The sequence below is a fragment of the Drosophila mojavensis genome, unplaced genomic scaffold (assembly GCF_018153725.1).
Source record: "Drosophila mojavensis isolate 15081-1352.22 unplaced genomic scaffold, ASM1815372v1 contig_74, whole genome shotgun sequence".
NCBI classification, from domain to species: domain Eukaryota; kingdom Metazoa; phylum Arthropoda; class Insecta; order Diptera; family Drosophilidae; genus Drosophila; species Drosophila mojavensis.
The window spans coordinates 13,316,486-13,329,362 of NW_025318899.1; the positions used below are offsets into that span (position 1 = coordinate 13,316,486).

At 42.4% G+C, this 12,877-nt stretch overlaps 3 protein-coding genes across 3 annotated transcripts; 2 read left to right on the forward strand and 1 right to left on the reverse strand.

Moving 5' to 3' along the window:
* Nucleotides 1-1,247: 1,247 nt before the first annotated feature.
* On the forward strand, nt 1,248-2,000 carry LOC6582334. The gene is made up of 2 exons (XM_002008001.4): nt 1,248-1,344; nt 1,405-2,000. Exon 2 carries the CDS (start codon nt 1,431-1,433, stop codon nt 1,875-1,877), a length of 447 nt encoding a protein of 148 aa, XP_002008037.2. The 5' UTR covers nt 1,248-1,344; nt 1,405-1,430; the 3' UTR covers nt 1,878-2,000.
* A 5,263-nt stretch (nt 2,001-7,263) lies between these two features.
* Nucleotides 7,264-8,157, forward strand: LOC6582335 (loricrin). Its single transcript, XM_032731031.2, has one exon. It carries the CDS (start codon nt 7,291-7,293, stop codon nt 8,032-8,034), a length of 744 nt encoding a protein of 247 aa, XP_032586922.1. The 5' UTR covers nt 7,264-7,290; the 3' UTR covers nt 8,035-8,157.
* A 2,267-nt stretch (nt 8,158-10,424) lies between these two features.
* LOC6582336 lies at nt 10,425-11,796 on the reverse strand. Its single transcript, XM_002008003.4, has 2 exons — nt 10,814-11,796; nt 10,425-10,758 (listed from the first exon to the last, which is right to left on the reverse strand). The coding sequence occupies exons 1-2, from the start codon at nt 11,243-11,245 to the stop codon at nt 10,486-10,488; spliced, it is 705 nt and encodes a 234-aa protein (XP_002008039.1). The 5' UTR covers nt 11,246-11,796; the 3' UTR covers nt 10,425-10,485.
* Nucleotides 11,797-12,877: the final 1,081 nt, after the last annotated feature.

Consider the following 12,877-nt stretch of genomic DNA (forward strand, 5'->3'; position numbering starts at 1 on the left):
GTTGCCGCGGCTGCTGCTGCTGCCGCTGATGTTGTAGCTACAAGTTGATGGCACTTGGATAAAGCCTTTTGTGTATAGCGAGTAGGTTCTCAGGCCTGACATACACAGAGAGAAATTTTAGAAGTCTCCATGATATTTGCTTAAAGACGGGTCTCAATTTTTACATAAGACTTATTTATATTAGGGAAACAAATGAGCTATCTAATATAGTTAATCCAACCTATTATATGTAAACTGATTAAAAATTATATTTGGAGTAATGAAAATATATTAATATAATTTTCCAGCATTAACTTCCTTAACATGTCTTTATTTTAAATCTTCTGCAAGCTACAGTTTCTCGCCTGTTCTTCAGCAATTACCTATCCATCCATCTGTCTATATACTCTTTCCAGGCCGTGTGAATACATTCACTTCTATCCCGCTAATTGTCGCTTTTGTTGCTGTTGTTGCCGTTTTGGACCTCCTAGGGATATTTGGGTATTTGCTAATGATGATATGCTATCGGCTTGGAGGCCTAATTGTTCGTGTGTGTGTGTGTGTGTGTGTATGAAATACAGCGTCCCGTTCTTTAATTTACAGTTCAACTTTCAACTTGCCGGACTTTCGCAGCAAGTGACACACACAAACAACAAAATGAAATCAAAACAACAGCAGAAAGGAAAGGAAAGGCCCCTCTGTTTATGTAGCTGCAGCTGCCCACCTGTCCTCCAGCCCAGCTGAACCGCCTCTCTGCCCCGCCTCCCCCAGCAGTTGAGTGGCCAGCGCTTAGGCAACTGACTGACGCTCGTTTCGCACAACTTTCAAATGGCCACTGCGATCATTGGGCGAGTATCGAGTATCGAATATCGAGTATTTGAGTATTTCAGTATTTTGAGTCGTTTTGTTTTGGCCAGTCTTAAAGCCATTGGCGTTTGGCATAATTATTGTTGTTGTTGTAGCTGTTGTTGCGGGTAATTGTTGGCGTTTTTTGCTTGACGGGGCAGCATCTGAAAAGAAGGTCGCACAGGGTGGTCCATGTTGATTCGCTGGCCTGAGTGTTGTTTTTGTAACTACTCTACATTGCGGTTCGATTGACTATGGAAGCTTCCAAGTTTGATTGAGGAGGGAAGGAAGATCGTATAGGGTAACTGGAACTAATTAGCTAAAGTAATTCGTGTCTATACTACTTTTAGGGTGATTCGCACTTTTGACAGTCACACAAGCTATTTATCGACTAACACAGTAAGCCATGCTTTGTTTGTCAGTGCTACTTTCCCATTGCTAATCATCACACATATGATTTTATTGTCAAGTAGAATTTTATTCAGCACACATCTACACAATTTATCAGACGCTCACTGAGTACAGTTCTTCCATAATATACAAATTGAATACGTTGATTTAAATTTAAATATTTTGTAGATTGTTCCGTTTTATCGTCCGCAATTATGTTCGACTGGTTATATTCGCCAGCTATGCTGGGTGTGCTTATTGCCCTCTTTCCCATAGTCGTTGCTCTCAGCAAAATCATACGACAACGGAGGAGGACTCGTACAATGCGCATCAGTGAACGCCTATGCGATTCGACTTTACCCGAATCGGTGGCAGCCGAGGAGCCCGAGAAGTCCGAAAAGAAACGGCGCAAGTCCAACGCTCTTATCGATGATCAGCAACTGCTGCTTATGAGAGGCACTGTCGACCTGATCACCTACCGTCTATCCCTAATCGAGTCCAGCATCTACAAGGATCTCAATCCGAAGCCACATCTGACTCACGAGGAGTACATGGCCGCAGCTAAGCAAATGAAGGATCTCGTGCGTCTCTTGAAGCATATGCCAAAACTCCCATTGTCAATGATGGAAGAATCCATGGACATATCTGAGGGAAATCTTTGAGTAGAGCAATTCGATAGAACACAGGGTCGTTTCATTTGCAATTTGACAGGACGATGAAATTCACCCTGATTTTATTTTAAAAAAACCTTTCAATAAAATACGAAAAGTATTATTTATATAATATATTATATGTAGTTCACATATCAAAGATCCTCATATCTGGTTTGAAGAAGTGTATTCAAGCGTCGGCTGTCTGGGGCTCTGCTGACTGATTGGATTATTTTCGTTTCATTTGGCTTTAAATTTAATGTGCCAGATTTGAAAAACCTGTAGCTGAAGCTGGAGTTAGAGCTGGAGTTGGAGCTGAAGTTAGAGACGGCGCAGATCGCCTGAGGAAATGGCTGAGGCATTGCAATCAAAGCGCTCTCTTTTTCATAGCTTCTCTGACTGCTTCTCTCTCTCTCTCTCACTCTCGCTCGTTTGTTGCTGCTGCTATTGATTTTCACCAAGGCAACAGCTCGCAGTTGGATCTCCTCTAGCATCTACGTTTGTGTGCATGCAAAAGACTTGCCCCGTTTTATGGCTCACATGCCAGACTCTTGTTGCTGTTGTTGTTGTTGCTTTGGCATTGACGTACTGCTGGCGCAGGGGGCGTCACACTCTGATATTTGTCGCTGTTTATTGTTCAACAATTTCGGCAATCGATTCGACTCTTGAGCCGACTCTTGCACAGCATTTGCATTTCAGCGCTGAACTTTAATGTCTGTGGCACAGAAGTTTGATCGGAGAGCTGTTGCCGGATCGGCACAGTTGTCAATCAAAAAGTCAAATTCCAACTGCTGGCAATTTGTCTGCACAATTGAGACGAAAAGCGAATGTGACATGGCCCAAAGAATGCGACCAGTGGCCGCAGTCAGGTATAACAATTCGCATATTGCGCATACGCCGCGTGTGCGCCTTCAACATTTAATAAGCCGGCGAGTTACGAGTACGGGGCACGCGAATCGAAACGCCAATCGCCTATCGACAATCGACTCAGCCCAGGAATGCAGACAGCCGGCCAGCCAGCCAGTCAGACAGATAGACAGACGGACAACAAGCAAGACAGATAAACATGTGACAATTCACAATTGCAATTACAACCATAATATACTGCTCGAATGGGTTACGGCTTGAAATTAACCCAAGGCAATTAGACGAACAGTCCATAAATCGAAGAGAGGGAGCAAGAAAAAACTTGAAATGCTGCTGGCCAAAGAGAATGTGTAGCATGTGCCAGATATATATAAGGCCGAGATATTATATAATGACAGTAATGGTCCTACCTAAAAATTAAAATGATGATTATTTTATTAGGAAAGAGAGCGGAATATTATTTGGATTCAAATTGAGAGTTGATCAAATAAAATTGTAGCGAAGTTCAAATATATATTTAGAACAAAAGTTAGATTAATATATAGGAGGAGAAATGGAAAGTAATATATAAAATTCCAGAGATATTGAAACATATAAAGATTTTTTGTATTTTTATCTGAACTTATATTCAATTTTTCGTATCTCTTATATACGCGAGAGTCGCATAGTTGGGCTTCATTTCTATGCAAGTTTCTGATGTATTTATTCTGTGTTCCAAATGGAGCTATCATTGATCTAATAGTTGTATGCATTATGCTTAACCCATCAGCTTCCATAACTCCGCTAGTTGAAGGCCGCATGCAGCTTTACCTCCACATGCGCAAATAAATTAAGTCTTTAATCAAATTCCATTTGTTTTATTAGATCTGCCTTGGCTGGCCGAGGCTCGTAAGATTGTTCCGACTGTCAAGTCCTTGGCATCGCCCGTTACTGCTGGCCAACGAAATCTGAATGGGTTAATCGCAATGTGCTTGACAATTACGAAGCCAAGCAAATGCTTAACAATAAGCGAATAATTTTTCACATGACATGCAAATTTAAGATCGGCAAGGCAATTGGGCAGCCGGTTTAAGCATTTGTGCAGCATGTTGCATGTTGCACGTTGCTTTGGCCATTCGGCCGAACGCATTTTACCGATCAACTTGGCAACGGCCACGCCAAACGGTCAAACAGCCATGCAAGCACATGCATGTACATGCTAGGTACTGCCCCAATCACAACAGCAACAACAACAATCACATATATATTATATACATATATAACTCTATAAAGCTATACGATTTCTATGCTAATCGAATAGCAAACGCAGACAACTGAATAATGAGTTGGCCGCTTGCCGTTTGACTTACATGTGTTAACAGTATTTACTGTTTGAATGCCCTGTAATTGCTGCTGTTCTAGGGTACCGCAGACTATGGCGGCTGAAATCCCATTCGCAATTATTTCATGTTTTGCATAAATTAAACATATTGAAGTAAAGTTGCGTTTCTTTGCTAATAATATAATAGACAATGCTTAAAATAAACATAAATATATAATTTTAAATATATTTTTGCATACGTTACACTAAATTCATATAAAGGCACAATTTTAATATTTTATACAGGGTACAATTAGAGCTGCGCACTCTCTCAGCCTAAGATAAGCTGGTTCTAGTCGGGCTTAACAGGTCAACTACAGTGTGTTGTATTTAAATGCCAACTGTTTCCAGTTTGAACCCTATATAAACTATAGTTTAGATCGCATTCATGACATAGGTAAAGCTCGTTGAGGTGCGCATATTTAGGGCTCAGCTATCGCAACAAGTGAATCGTTTGCCACAAATTGTTGCAACAGCAACGTGTCACGATCCCAGCGCCCAGAAATCGCAGAGAGCAAAAAAACGGACAGAGCGACGGATAGACGGGCAAATGAAACGTTTTGAAAAGCTGCCTCACATGTGAGCCAAAGGTGCAGAGTTATGGTTATGGCTATATGAGCTTATAAGTGCTAACAACTAAAGTTAGACTCGACCAACAGATGCCCTGGAATGGAAAAATTATAAATAAATAACAGAGTTCCAGACTGTCCAAGGCATTGAAGGAGACAAAATAAACTTCTTAGTATAAATCAAATCATAACTATCTCATTGGTTATGTATTACAGGGTATTCTGGTTTTTCTCGTGCTATGTTTAATAGGCTTATCAATAATAATAGCTTGAAGATACCCTGGAATAGCAAATGTTAAATATTTAGCAAATAGACTTTGCCTGCTGTTGCATTACAGGGTATATCACTAAATGCAACACTTGCCACCTAACAACAATCGCTTGAAAATCGGCCACAAATGAGCTGCGCGAACGACTGTCGAAATTGTGTTTGGCTATAAAACTAACCACAAAGTAGGAGCCCAGCTAGCGAATTGGACAGACTCTGGTGGTGGCTGTCATAAAAGCCTTCAGTCATATGGAAGCTGGGAGCCGCGGGAAGCTGGCTTGCCACAGGTTGCAGCCGAGCCCAGCAACATTTTGTGGCAATTGCAACTTTATTTTGCTCAAACACAAAATATTTGAACGTCGTCAGAAATGTCAGCGTGGCAAAATTTAATAAACAGCAAGCAGACAAACAGACAGGCAGCTTTTTTTATTTTTTGGCCATGCAACATGTTGCATAAAACACAAAATAAAACATAAATACATATATAAACATATATGTATATATAGAAAAAAGGCAGTCAAAATCTGACAAGGAAAATATGTTGCACGCGTCGCTGCTTCGATTTTTGTTAAATTTTTCACATTCCCAATTTGTGAGCTGCAACAGATAAAAATGGGGTGGGCAAGCCAGGTTGAGGGGTGTGGCAAATACATATATGTGTGTGTGTCTGTTTCTTGTGCACCCAAATATTCCCACGATTCATTTATTATGCGTGCCTTGCAACATATTATTTAATTGAATTTATTTGCTTGAATGGAAATGCAAAAAGATAAAGCCAAAATAAATCATTTATCAAAGTGCTTCACTCTTGCTGTTGTTTTCAGTTGTTGTCATATTTATTGGCAATACAAATTGATTAATTATCGAACCCAATGCGCTAATTGAGAACTTTCTTGCCTGCCCGCATGATCGATCACATTTCTCATTCAGTTGCACGCTGCGTATGCGCAATGCGCAGTACGCAAGGACAACGCATGCAGCGTAATTCGCTGCAGTAGCCGTCTGCTTGGGCTGACATCATTAACCATGTCAGGGTCAGTCGCAACGGCTCTTCAACTCTTCTCCTCTCTCCCTTTCGCCGCTCGCTTTCCACCAGCTCAGCTTAGCAAACACTCATTAATCATCTGCCCTCATTGATCGTCGCGACTGCAGCTCATTCAAGAGCTGTCCATGCGCCAAAAAGTGATTGTTTTTGCTTATTACATAATAGCGCCGGCTACCCACAAGAAAGTGAAGCAAAACAAAGTGAAATAAGTAAACAAATAAGTGAGAAACATAATGAAGCTGGGAGTACCCTAACCAAAATGGAAGAGCATGTAGCTTTAGTTCATTTTGTTGAGGCACGATATTTAAGGGAATTTATTCATAACTGAATTTGTTTCCATAAGAAAATTCCCTGTATTTGAAGTTGTTGATAACATAAGATTTTTCAATTATCAATAAATTATAAATTTTTTTTCTTTAGTTTCAAATATTATTGAATTAATTTTTGTTGGTAATGAATGGTTCCAATCTCATATATATCTTTCAAGCAGTATATCCTATATCATAGGTAATATTAAGCTCTAATTAAATTAATTTTTTTGACTATTTGATTTTGTTGCTAAACTGTGTTTATCTATCGCAAGTTCATACTTTGCAATAAATTGTAAAGTTAGCTAATATATTTGGTATTTTTCTCCCCCGCTGCTTTTATATATCAAAGGCACGCAGCCTTGTATCCCACTTCAGCTTTGTTCTTGAGAAAGGCAACTTTAAAGTACTTTTCACATTCTCATTCAAATTTTGCCAAGGTACCTCAACTAGTATTAGTTCCAACCCTGATACCATTTGGTATTACCCCAAATAAGCTTCATCTACCATAAAAGCCACTTCACATACTCTTTTATGTTTGGTCCCTCTTGCAAATTGTATGACATAATCAAGCAAACCCTAACTCAAATCAAAGCAAGGCCCACTTCCAAATGTGAACCAAAATCGTAACAATTCGTGCAAATGTGAGCAGCTCAATTGACTCTCTAGTTACGAGATGCGAATGATGTTACGAGTGCGTCTCTATAGATGGGACAAGAGCATCTCTCTCCGAGGGCGATGCTTTCGCTTTGCCTTTCCACCTGCCGTGGCCGTTGCCTTTGCCTTTGCCTGCTGGCCACTTGAGCAAACACCAAAAGCAATCAATTGGTTGTTGTTGCTGGCGTTTGCTTCCGGCGGCAGCAGCAACAGCAGCTCATAAACGAGGATGGAGGCGTTTAAGTTGCACATAGCCAAGGCCAGAGGAGCACCTCTATAAAAGCTGTCGATTCACATGGTAATGGCATCAGTTCAGCTCTTTAGTTCATATCAACCAGATCAACGATCACTATGAGAGTCTTCCTTTGCTTGCTGGCGATTGTCGCCGTAGTCAACGCGGGCTACATTGGCGGTGGTGCTGGTGGTGGCGGTGGAGGTGCTGGCGGTCATGGACATGGACATAGTGACTCTGGCGGCGGACCCGAAGTCAAAGTTTTCAAAATAATACACGAATCGTCGGGTGGCGCAGGCGCTGGCGCTGGTGGCTGGGCAGCAGGAGGCGGCGGTGGTGGTGCCTGGTCATCAGGCGGCGGCGGTGGCGGCTATGGCGGTGGCTCTCAAGGTGGACAGGATGTTAAGATTATTAAAATCATTACGCAGCCCTCAGAGGGTGGCTATGGAGGTGCCTCTAGTGGTGGCTGGTCTGCAGGTGGTGGCTCCAGTGGTGGCTGGTCTGCTGGTGGAGGCGGCGGTGGTGGCTCTTCTGGTTGGTCGTCCGGAGGCAGCGACACCAACACAGCTGTAAAAATCATCAAAATCATCACAGAAAGCGGTTCAAGCGGTGGTGATGCCGCAGGCTGGTCCGCTGGTGGTTCAGCAGGAGGCGGTGGTGGCTGGTCTTCGGCAGGTGCGGCAAGCGGTGGCTGGTCCTCGGGTGGCTCATCAGGCGGTGCCGGTGGCTGGTCGTCGGGTGGCCTTGCAGCTGGCGGCTGGTCCTCGCCAGGTCCTGTCAGCGATGGCTGGTCCTCCCAGGGCGGCGGCGGTGCCAGCGCCGGTTGGTCCTCGCAAGGCGCCGGCAACGGCGGCAGCTGGTAAAACTTTGCTTAACTTGTGATAAGCTCAAATCTCATGCAATTTCATCTCTCATGCGCCTCAATTCATTAACTTTGTCTTATTGCTCGCCCTATTTGTTGAATAAAAAACTCTTTATAATTTCCACAATCAATATTTAACTGAAGAGAGGCGAAAAATCGTCTCAAACTTTTCCATTTAAGGCATCGAAAAAGAGAAAAGAAAAACTGCATTTGAAAGTCGCAGACAAAGGAGAAGGCAACCAAACTTTGTCTACCTCTGTCTCACTCCCCCTATCTCTCTCTTTTTGCCATATCTATAGCTTAGCTTAAAAAGAGAGAAAAAGAAACACACTTAAGCGTAAAGTAATAAAATTCAAGCAACCAAAAAAATGTCGACGAAAAAAGCAGAAAAAACTGAACGAAATGAAAAGAAGAAAAACCAAAATAATAAAAAGGAAAATATGTAAAATATCACTTTGAGGCGGCGCCAAGGATACCAAGGATACGATGGATACGAAGGAGCCTCACACTTAGCCAGCATAAAGGCCAAAAGTGCAAGAAAAAGCTTTTGCCCGCGCAGAGGGCATCGAGGGGTTGTCTGCACACTGAGCGAGCCGGGTCAGGGGGAGGTTGCTGGGGGCCACGAGTTTTTTCTTCTTGTATAAAAATATTTTCCATATAAATCTAACAAAGAACGTGTTCGGGTTACTTGATTAGGCGCCCAAAAGTGTGCAAATTGTGGGGGGCGGGGCGGCAGAGCGACAACGACAATGCCAACTACAGTTGCAGGAGCCACAGCAAGAAGAGAGACAGCGAACGACTACGAAATACCCTGTACGGTTTGCTCTACACTAGAATAGAGCAGTCGGATATAGAGAAAAGGAAGTATAGACAATTGAAATAGAAATATTGTTAGAATTCTTTCTTTCAGACATTCGTACATGCTAATACGCGCCTGTTACATACTCACTCATACAACGGGTATATCCATAATCATCAGAGCGAAATAGGATTGGAGGAAGTGTGTATAGCTTCGACGACTTCTCGGTTTCCTTAACGCTTTCAAAATAAATACTTATATAGAAATAAAAGAGAGCTAAAAAAAGGAAGGCGCAACAAATCCAATTTGTTGTTGTCGCACCCAGCACCAAGCCCCAACCCCCATCTCCCTACCACCCACCCTGCCGCCCTCTCTTTGTTGTGTGAGTGGGAGTGTTGGGCGCAAAGTGGGCGCCAGCTTGGTTTCTATATTGATTTATTACTCAATAGCCAGAAAGGAAGTGCGCTGTATATTATTTTGGGAACGATTGCGCAAAGAATTTGATTTGTTCGACGAGAAAATTTGAGAACAACAAAAAAACAATCATTAAAGATCGATACACGCCGTTAGATCTCATCCACAAATCCAACTTGTTGCGCTGAATAAACAAACAGGCGCACACAAACACACATAATTTACTTAATATTTGCTGCTATATATACCATATATATCTATATCTACATATATATTTATATCTCTCTAAAAGTGAAATCCGAATATGTGAAATTATTTGGCTGAGTTTATGGAAAATTTTCCAAGCACAAAATGTTCGCAGTTTGAATTGTTTTATTTGTGCTTTGCTGCTTACCAAATTTGTTATTATTTTAATTTTAATTTTAATTTTGTTGATTGATGTTGTTGTTGTTGCTGCTGCTGCTTTTGTTGTTGCACGTGCAACGCCAAATTGCGTGTTTGCCAAACAACAATAACAACAAAAGCTAAAGTTAAGTTATCCGTGGACTCCTTTCATATTGACACACACTGTCCTCCTCTCTCCCACTTACTCTCTCGTTCTCTCTCGCTATCTCTTGTCCGCGTGTGTGCTTAGCTATGTTGACAATGGGCGCGTGTGCAGCGGCAGCATCGTAAGCACACTCAATGAGGCAAATGCAAACAGTTTATGCGACCCTCGCTGAAAATTCTTTTTAACCGTAGTCTTAGCCAACCCCAAAGCGAACAACTTGGGGACAATTGAAAACACTTATCTTTATATAATTTCAATACAGACAGAGAGTTGACAGAGAGATGAAAGAATTAGTTTCGAGTGGCTGAAAAGCCCGACCAAATGATTATATCTCTAAACAAATAATAATCAATCGGTCAATCAGACTGAATAAACAGTTGATTACAATGTGAATATATATGTATATTATATATACATAATAGCTGATTAATTTCGCATATCGCTAACTGAAAATTTGATAGTCTGGTTGAGCGACTGATTAAATAATTGACGTAATGATTGACTGGTTGGAGGCTGTGTACAATCAAACCTTAGATTGCACAAAGCCTCCAACTAGTCTTGTCTTATATGCAGTTCAATCTAATAGATCGGACGGAATTTCTGTGTTTGATTATCCCAACAAATAAAATTCTGTAAAATCATATTTATTGATCAATTATATTATCTGCAAAATCATTTCAAAGTCTATTTCAATTGGGCATCTTCACCGAATTGAACTCGAGTTTGTTTAGTTGCCCCAGCACCAAAATCTCCTCGATGGCCTTTTTGGCCAGCAGCTTGTTCTTCTCGTCCAACTTGCGATAGGATGTGGCCCAGCCCTCGGCATAGATGGCAGCCTCGTCTCTTGAGCAGTGGCTGACGCTGCACATACGCAGCGGCTGCAGCTGTTCCGCAGGCGATGTCTGTTCTAATTGTGCTGGTTCTACAGGCGATCCACTGGACGTCGGTAGCACGTGATCGAACTAAGCAAAGGAAGTAATCTTTATATATTTCTCACCTTGCCTGTAATATACTCACAACTTTAGTTTCCGACTCGGACCAGTGATCCATGTCCTCATCGTCTTTAAATTCATTCATCGACTCATCCGGCTTATCCCAGATGCCATCCGTGATTTCCGTCCCAGTTGCTTTGCCTACTTCGTCACACAGGAATGTCAGTTCATTGAAGTACCACAAATGTGGCACATACACCTTGTTCATTTCCTCGTTGTACTCCACTTTACGCAGTTCGCGCCTGAAGCAAGTTCGAATCCCATTGATCTTACGCCGCATGGTGTCCATATTGGCTTTCCCATCGATTTTCTTATAGCACTGCAGCAACTTCTCATATGCTGCCTTTCTCTGCTTCTGATTTTTGTACTGCTCGTCCGATACTCGCCATAGCGCTGGTAATTGCCGATATGTATCGAAGAAGTCTTGCCAGCGATCCGTTTGCGGTATGGCGGTCATTGCAATCACACAGCCAGTAACGTACTAAGCCTAGCAGAGAGAGCGTTCGAGAGAGAGAGAGAGAGAGGGAGGGACAGAATCAGAATCAAACATGTTCATGTTTGACGCTCTCAGCACACAGAGACGCTTCACACACGCATGCAACTTAATGCCAGGCCTCTTTTGCTTGAGTGCAACATGATGGACTGCAAGCCTATGGACGTTGTCAAACATGCTGCAAACGTTTGCTGCTGCTGCTTAAAGAGTGTGTACGACCGTTTGACAACTCTGTTCAATTGCTCGTCTTAAATTCCCCCTTAAATTCCCCTGTTTTTGTTGTTGTTGTTGCTGCTGTTGTTATTGGCGTCGCATCGTCGTTCGTTGTCGAACGTAGAGCCATTCCGTCCGGTCGTCGACACTTCCAGCAGCTACAGCAGTAGCAGCAGCAGGAGCAGACGTGCGTCGCAGTCGACGCCATTAACGTCGCGACGTTCGCCTCATCGATTTGGCGGCGTCGTCATCTTCTTCTTCTTCTGCACTCTGCATGTTTGTCGCCAAGTACTCAAGCACACACACTCACACGCACACGCACACAAGCAAGGCAAAAGAAAAAGTTAGCAAACTATGCACGAGACCAAAATGAGCGCAAAAGCACAAACAAAATATTATTACTAATTCATTTTGTTATTTTGTTTCATTGCACCCTTTGCTTATATTGCGCTGTCGCCCACTAGCGGCGCGTCGTCGCGATGTCGCCTTGCTTCGCCTACCTCTCCCTACCCCCCCTATATAAGCGCTCTGGCAGTCGATTGCACTTTTGCACTTCATTGCATTAGCCCACACGCCGTGCCGAACATCTCTCACTCACTCTAAAGCGCTCTCCTCATTGCCATTCGTTTACTGTGAGCTTTTTGTGCTGTTGCTGTTGTTGCTGCTGCATTTGCTTTGTTTTCGTTTATCGTTTAAATGCTTTCAGGTGGCCGCTTTGCGATTCTTGCGCTTTTGCCGCTGCGGCGAATGTCTGGGGGCCCAAGTCATAAGTAATTTATCATCATACAATATTGAAGTGCGTCGACGCCGACGTTGACGGCAACTGCGACTGCTACTACGACACCGACAGCGACAGCGACAGAGACAGCGGCATCTGTCAATGCCAATCAGTTGTAAATGATATGACTGACCGATTCTTGGGACTTTCCTTTCCAACTATTGTCGTTGCTGTTGCTTCTGCCGTTGCTGTTGTCAGGTGGTGCCAACTGCCAGACACCGAGCTGACTCCACAACAAAGGAAATCGATTGCTTGAGGAAATGTCTGGTAAACAAATTAAGAGACCAAAGGGCATTATTTATACTGGTCGTGTATTTAGGAAGTGAAAACATATTTCTTTACTTTGAAAATGTTAATATTTGCAATTTGGTTCTATTTCTAAATATATTACTTATATATTATTTTTTTTAATATGTGTATAAAAAATTAAACAAGAAGTTTTCTTTTAATCATTTATTTGTTATGCATATTTGCACTTTTCTATGCATATTTTACCCTTAACGACCACCTGTCGGAGGACACGGTGGCTCAATGCACGAGATAATGAATGCGATCGCTAGCCACGGTAGAAGACCAATTTCCTTGAACTGCATTTTGCTTGATTC